Raw genomic sequence first — 8,634 nt, 5'->3', positions numbered from 1 at the left:
TTAACTATTATAATATAAATAGTTTTATTTATATTATTTAATTAATAATAACCTGATCTAGTATCATGGGATCTGCTCCATTGTCCTTCATCAATCTATATAATTCTGTACGATTTTCTTGTGCTGCAAGATGAAGTGGTGTTCTACCATTCTAAAAAATAATATTAAAGAATCAAATATTATTTTGTATAAATTCAAAGTAAAACTCTTTTCTAATTTTAATTTTTTCCAGCACAATTTATTTATTGTAATTGTGGATATTATCATCAGAATTATCTAGTCTTAAACATAAAGTAAAATACACTATAAAAACTTTTGCTATAAAGTAAAATACACTATAAAAATATTTATAAAAACTATAAAAACATATTATGATTAAAATAATATTTTAATCATAATATGTTTATAATTGTTAATATGTTCAAATAAATAGTGCAAAAAGACAGCTCAAAAATGTCTATCAGCTTCAATGTGTGATTGATAACATGCAACTGTTATTGATGACATTTAAATCACTGATTTGGTTCATGTTGATCATTTTAATTGTTAATTACTCACAGTATATTAGTTTAAGTAGCATAAAATTGTTGGCATTTTTTATTTCAATCTGTTTATTAAAGATATTACTGTAAAAACCAGCAGGCAAACAACACTGGATGAATGACAATTAATTAATTAATAATTAACTTGAACTTGAAATCTTAATTAAAATTACTTTTTTAACTATATTTTAGCATTTATTTTTAATGTTAGATTTAATAAAACCAGAATTTTCATTAACCAAAGTTTTAGTTGCTTACCTTATTTAACAGTAACTAAATGATAATGTTATCAGTAAGTTTAGGAGTCTGTGGTGCCACACTACTTTTAACGCAGATCTTATTTTTGGGGGAACCATAACCAACCATCAGGAAATTATCTCCTGATCCAATTAAACAGAATTTTTAATTCTCATTTTGCACTCTTTTCCCCCATTTTTACCATTTTCCTCAATTAGCAGCATTTTCCATCTTTTTCAAGCTTTTGCACAAAACTGCAAAGGAAATTTGTTCAGTTTGATTTCAGTATTAACAGTCAAACAAGTTTTAATAAATTTCCCTGTCCATTTAATTAATTAATGTTGGAAATTGAAATTATGCTTTTGATTGACTGATTAATTTCAGTCTTGAATTTTAATTTGAAAATTACTCCTTCCCAAAATTTTAAATTTCCTGCTGTGATTGGTTAGAAAAAAAAGTCAGTTGTGGTTTTAAAAACAGTATAAATAGACAGTTTCCTTTGTCTTCTTTACTTTTTATCTAAGTTCTGTACCTTTTTATCATAATGCATGTATGTATATATGTATGTATATATATATATATATATATATATACATACATATTATATATACATACATATATACATACATATTATATATACATACATATATACATATATATGCTTTTAAAGTTTTAACAGGTATTTATTTTAGCCAGTAAGCTATGTGAACATTTCACTGAAAATGGAATTTAACCTGTTGAGCAGAAAGGCAATTGTAAGTGCACCAGGGAAACTAAAGATCAACTCGTCTACAAAATAGTGCTTAAAAACTCAAAAACACAGAAAAAGAAATCTGTGGCTGACATGGATTGATTACAGGAAGGAATTTGATTCACTTCTTCATAACTGGATTAAGAAATGTTTATCTCTATTGAGAATTACCAAAAACATACAAAACTTTGTTGCTGAAAACATGAAACTATGGAAAACAAAACTTATGATCAAAGGTAACGATTATGGAGAGGTTAACATCAAAACAGGGATATTTCAAGGTGATTCGTTATCACCTCTATTGTTTACAATTTCCCTAATACTTCTCACAATGCTGTTAAATAAAACAAAACTAATTCATATTAAAGTTTTGTTCAGTTTGATTTCAGTATTAATAGTCAAACAAGTTTTAATAAATTTCCCTGTCCATTTAATGTTGGAAATTGAAATTATGCTTTTGAAGACTCTGAAACATCTTGAAAGTTAAACAACCTATTGTATATATATATATACTGTATATATCAGTGGCGTGCCATCATTGGAAGTGGTGGAAGTGCCACTTCCCTTGTATTTTCTAAAAAATAAATACATAATGTGTGATTATTTTCATATAATTAAAATTAATATTTTATTATAATCGCATTATGTATCTTATTACAAATTTTTATACTACACATGAAATAAAAAACGATGAGATTGCTATTGTATATTTGAATATTAATGATGGAATGGAAGCACTGTATTGTCAGCTTCCAAACAGCCAGATTATACTCATTTGTGCATGCGCTTTACATAGCACCAACCTCACCCAGTTTAGCTGGTGGAAGCTACACACATATAATGCTTCCAATGATTCTATCCAGGATCGGTTCTGGCTGATAGCTGCCTGCCTGCTAGATATTTGGCCGCCCTCGCTCGATTATGTGAATCACGAGTAGATTTATAACTTAACCCAAACTATAAGAATTTACTGATATGATGTTTTTATGATAGTTCTGTATAGTTGACAGGAGTTAAAAAAAAATCCATTAAAATATTTGATATTTTTAGTCTGCTCACCCATCTTATATTACTTATGGATTTCAATGTTAAACCAGTGATATTATGATTTCGTATGTCCCATCTATAAAGGGATGTAGAAAAAAATGTGTACAATTCTTGTACAATGTTAAAAAATTAACTGTTACTTTGGCAGCAACATTTACAACTAAATTTAATGAACGAGAGAGATGCACAAGGTACAGAAAAAGCTCTAGAATTTATTTTCCTTAAATTAACGATTTATGTATCCGTTGTCATAAAAATTTGTCTTTCCTCTTTTTCTCAACACTACAAATATTCAAGTACAAAGTAGCTGGTTTCTACTTATTTCTACTTAAGAAGTAGTTAAATAATTAAACGATTAGGGAATTGGGGACATAAACAAACTTCTGATGAAAGAGCCGGAATATTACTTAAACAAAAGCTTAACCGAACCGATCTATAGCTGAGTACAGTGGAACTGATTTCTTCGAAATACTGTATTAGATGTAACAAAGACAGAAATTTTTCCAGTTCAACGGGAGTGACCGAAAAGTCGTAAATTTTGGAAATTTCCGTGGACAACATCTGGTCCTAAAACGAATTAGTTAGAAAACAAACGATGGACAATCTATTAAGTTTAGCATATTTAGATTTTTACAGCTATGATGAGAAATGTTTAAAATTTACAACAACCCTGTTGTATCCTTTGAGGTATACTAGTGATGCGACAAAAGAGGCATTTGACATTGACTGGTATCGGCATCCTTGGGATTTGGCAGCCCGCATGCATGCACCTACCAGGACCGTCTCTGATTCCATCCATTAGTCAGTTGTATGGAGCTATTTGACTAAGTTAAGATTTAAAAAGTAAAGAAGATTTTATGTTATTTTTGTGTACGTTTCTTTACAAAGCTATATTTAATTATAATTTTCTTTAAAAGTATATTCATACATTTGAAGAATATTTTGTACCAGGTACGTACTGTACATCCACCACACATTTTATTTCACCAAGTAAGTTTTTATTATTTTATTTATAATTTTAGCCCTTATATTGAGGCTAGCAATTTAGAATGTAATTCTGATATTAAAAATACATTTAGAGAAGTCTACGGTTTTTACTGGCTTATCAAGCAAATGATACGAATGGACCCTAGACCATCATTGATATGCAATTAACTGATTGTCCCTGGAAGTCGGATTCTTACAAAAACACAGCTTCCCTATCATCAAATGTCACGGCATGCCACTGATATATATATATATTGAGAGAGTAGTTACAAATAATAATTATTTCAGATTATTGCAAAAAGAGAGATAAATTTATTAAATACTAATGCAATATACTTACTATATCTTTTAAATTTAAAACAATTGGATACTTTGCTGTTAGATAATTGACTATTTCTGGCTTATTATGAATAATAGCCAAGTGTATTGGAGTTAATCCAGATTCATCTTTTGATTTTAATAATTTTTCATCATCCTTTATCCTTTTTTCTATAGTATTGATATCACCTGCTATCACAGCTTCTTGAAGTGATCTAATAGTAGCCTGAAAAGGTTTAAAGTTGATTAATAGTTTTTTCAATCACTATGAATTTAAAATTATCTTTCATCTAAAAAATATTGCAATTTATAAACAATTTTTTATTAATAATTATAAGAAAAAATAAATCAAACAATTCTTAAAATTAATAATACTGTTGAACCTGTCTACCTTGAATCTCACAGGAATGATAAAAAATTTAGACAGAGGTTTTGAGATATAGAGCTTTATACACAGTAAACAGTAATAGATTTGATTGGAGGTAGAGTATTTTATTAATACTCTAGCAAGTACAGTACATACATTAAGTACAAATAAAACATTTTTGACATATCTTAACAGAAATAGTTTGTCAACAGTTTCTAATGCCTGACTTTCTTCAGTCAATATGATGCAAGCCAAACTCATAGTCTAACCTACCAGTGAAGGAGTGGATGAAACCACTGAACACTGGTAGTTGGTCCTGGGTTGTGCCTTGTCAAGACTGGCCATGTGTTGTTTTCCTTGTTTTCTTTGTGTTTGTAACACCTAAATAGGGGCCAGTTTCCCATAAAAGACCTCCAGGAGGCATTCCCCTCTTGGCAGATCATCCATGTGTTGTGTTGCCATAAACAAATAAACCAAACCAAACTTGTAGCCAATCAAAGAAAAGCTGCATTGATTGCAACTATGTATTTTATTGCAAGAGATATTTCTCAATTATAATTTATGCTATCAAAATGTAGTTGCTGAGCTTTGAAATAATAATTGACATTTCAGCCCATAATTTGATATATATGTGTTTTGGAAGAAAATTATTTAAGATAAATATGGAAAATATATTGAATTTAGGCTGAAAATGCTGGGGGAAAATAAACTGAGATAAAGAGGTTTGAGATAGACAAATTCAACTGTAATTATTTCTGCAATTGATTATTTATTAACATTATATAATTTCAATTTGAGAGTAATTATTTATGGAAACATTTATATTGAACTTATGTTATTTCTGTGCATATACAGTTGATTTGCCTTAAAATGAACATCAATAAAGCATATTCTCATATCAAAGCAATTTTGCTGTTGCCTTGGCAAAACATCATTGTTACAATGTTAATTTTTTCAGAATAAAGAGAACAATAATTTTACCAGAATTTGTTAAAATGAACTGTAAATTACTTTCACAACCCTTCAAGAAATAATCCTATCTCAAATAATGATTTTATTATTCAAGTCAGAAAGTAAAAAGCAAAGTAGTATTGTAATAAATGTTCTATTTTGAATAGAATAATTTTTTCTTTTAGTTAGCAAAGACGGGTTTGACCTCTGATTGCAGAACAATTCAAACATCTGATTTTAGTGAAACATTCTATTATATTCAGAAAATAGGGGTTAAAGTTTAAGGACATTCATCCCTTTAAATGAATAAAGTTTCATGCAAACACATGCTAGTTTGGATATTGGGTGCATACAGTGATGCCAGTGGCTACTTTGTACCATTTTGGTCAATTGTGGCAATTTTGTCAAGAGCAAAAAATTGCTCTTTTGACACCAAAAAATATTTTGTACTTTTTCAAACAATCTTCAATAGGAAAAAAATTACAGATTTCTTTTAGTTTTGTTTTGTTAACCACTCTGATATACTGCTCCACACTTAAATGGCAAATACTGTCTCCTCTGTATTTTGTTTGATTTGAAAATCATTTAGATCAGGGATGGGCAACCCATGGTTTGCATTAATATTTTTTGTAGCCCACCTCGCATAAAATATGAATAAATAAGTCAGTTTCCCAGCTTAAGGAAGAGTGCAGAAAAAATTCAAATGTTATTTTCTACAAGTTATGTGTGTGAATAGTGTTTCCCACAATGAAATTTAATAAAAATTAAAACAAGAAACTGGTTAACAGACTCAAATCGCAACTAATTTAAAACTAGCAGTGACTAATATTTAATTAAATATTTCGATATATTATGTTTACAGCAGTTCAAGAAGCTAATTAAGTATACCTTTGCTAATTTATAATTATATATGAATAAATAATTGTGATTTATCTATATTATTTTCCTCTTTTCTCTTGTATGCAGCCCGCGTCAGTTCAAAAGTTTTGAAATGCAGCTCTTAGAAAAAGGTTGCCCATCCCTGATTTAGATCATTAATTTATTTTTGTAAATAATTTTAACTTTATTTAATAAATTAATTCAAAATATTATAATTCAGAGATTTCAATTGCCTATTAACTTTGTAAATTATACAACCCTGACCCTGAAAATCATTAATATGAATTTTTGATAAAGCAAACTAACTACTGTTCCTCTAGCAGAGTAAAAGTGAGCATATTAATGTGAGTTGACTGTAAAAGCATGCTCATGTATATTGCTCTTGTAGATGGGACTAAATGACACTATATTCTGCAAAGTACTTAAAAATTTTTTTTATAGTTTTGGAAGTATTTTTTTTATTTTTAATAATAGTTAACTACAGAGATGTCACTGGATAGTTAAGTTATTGTATTGGTACATTTACATTTAATTGACATTACATAAACTGAAAAGAATTCAGTTTTTGTAGTAAATAAATAAATATTTATTTATTAATTCATAAAAATTATATATTAGTTTATTAATAAAGAAATAAATATTCATTTTTACATGAAAACAATCAAAAATAGCTAAGAACTTACTAAATACTGTGGTAATGTTTTCAAATATTGTCTGACATCTTCATTCCATGAAGTTCTCCCTAAAAGATGTTTGCCGTATCCTTCCAAGACAATTTCTTTCAACATTTCTATATCTCCTTTTTGTAATGTTGAAGTAATTTTCTCCATAACTACATATATAAATAAATGTATCAAATATCACCTTAAGTGACTTTTAAAATAAAATTATAAGATATAATAAATATATTAAGAAAATACAGCATGACTAGATTTATAAGTTTATCTCATTTCCAAAAGTCTCTCATAAATCAAACTTTTGTAAACAGAAATGAACTTTTCCAGTATTTATTATGATTGAAATTTGTATCTCATTTTGAAATAACAAATTTCTTTACTTATATCTCTAAATAGCATTAAATTGCTGCAAAACGTATTTACCAGCCAGTCAACAATTATAAATGAAATAAAAGTGTTGATTAGGTTATTCACCAATATAAAACGGAACTAATTATCAGAGATTTCTGTAGTCTTTGATGGAGGCAAGTGATGGTACTAGTTATTCTATGAACAATAATACAATGCAATGAACCTGGATGCAACAACTCAACAATGATGAACTCAATGACAAAAATTATTTTGAGTATAATATACAGAACTAGTAGCCTGGGACGCCCCCTAGTGGGCGTTATTTACAAATTTCCATGAGGCATGGTTCCTTTGACTTTTTTGTTCCTATCAATATGCTGTACAGCTCTGTTAAAGTCCCAATGGTAAGATTTACCCTCCGAATGAAGAGGTGGCGACCCCCCCAAACTGTAGCCCCTGTGCTAACAATACAGTCAAAGGAACCATACCCCTATTCTGACCCTTCGAGAGATATAAGCCCCTGAAATAATAAATTCCTCTTACAAATATACTGAATTATTTATATTGTTATATTGACCAAATAATAATTTATGGGCCAAATGAATAATAAAAATTTATATTGTTAATTTAAATAAGAATTAAAATTGTTAATTTGAATGTTTGAAATATGACACACGATAGGGGCGCCTCTAGTGTCCGTTATCAAACGGTTACGGGACAGACGGACACTTTGAATGGGTTATATATATAGATAGATTAAATTAGATCTCAGTTTAAATTTTTTATGTTATAAATTTGTCATTTTGATTTTTTTTTCATGTATTTTTTCTCTGACGGTCTTATGTAACCACAATATTTAATTGACTGACTTTGATAGATTTTATTTTATTTTTTACTTTCCCGGCTGTTATATTGATATATAACAGAGGGAAAGTTTGGCGATCCGGCAAAAAATGATCCCCCAGATTTTAAAATTTTTGGACTTCGGGACTTTGAAACGTCGAGAAATGCAAAAAGAGGGCATTTTTCTTGTATGTATGGATGTTAGTGTTTGTGTGTGGGGGGGCAGGATTTTGTTAATCCTATTTGAAGCTTAATAACTCCAATGCTTTTGGTAAAAAATGTCTGAAATCGTGCAAGGAGATTTGTTTATTAGGGGGATTGATGCTATTAAATTTTGATAGATACAGGTCGAGAGAGTGGGGAGATAAAGGGGATCGTGTGTATCTCCAATTGGATCGGACATAATGACGATTTTACTCGTTATTAGCATTTATAATTTTTTATAAAACCCATCCCTACCCTCAAAATTAAGCTTTTTGTTATTTTATAGTAGTTAAAAATATATAAAGTTTTTAAAATAAAATATGATAACAGATGGCGCCATCAAAATGTTACCGGGAAAGTTTAGCAACTCGTTGCTGAACTTTTTATACAGTTGAGCACAAATTGCTTTGACTAGAGAAATATATTTCCAATTTGAAATTATACGTGAAATAGTAAAAAATATTAAGAAAATAAATAACT

General features: G+C 28.9%; 1 protein-coding gene across 1 annotated transcript in view; it reads right to left on the bottom strand.

Moving 5' to 3' along the window:
• The window catches only part of LOC111631109 (GATA zinc finger domain-containing protein 14-like), a 50,801-nt gene that overhangs the window by 15,983 nt on the left and 26,184 nt on the right, over positions 1-8,634 (bottom strand). Inside the window, exons 6-8 of the mRNA XM_023375307.1 lie at positions 6,763-6,911; positions 3,905-4,108; positions 53-151 (exon numbers count right to left, since the gene is read on the bottom strand). Coding sequence (XP_023231075.1) covers positions 53-151; positions 3,905-4,108; positions 6,763-6,911 — 452 coding nt within the window. The remainder of the gene's footprint in view (positions 1-52; positions 152-3,904; positions 4,109-6,762; positions 6,912-8,634) is intronic.

Source organism: Centruroides sculpturatus, unplaced genomic scaffold (assembly GCF_000671375.1).
Source record: "Centruroides sculpturatus isolate CEXI.00-Female unplaced genomic scaffold, Cexi_2.0 scaffold550, whole genome shotgun sequence".
Taxonomy (NCBI): domain Eukaryota; kingdom Metazoa; phylum Arthropoda; class Arachnida; order Scorpiones; family Buthidae; genus Centruroides; species Centruroides sculpturatus.
This window is presented reverse-complemented; position numbering and strand designations above follow the sequence as displayed.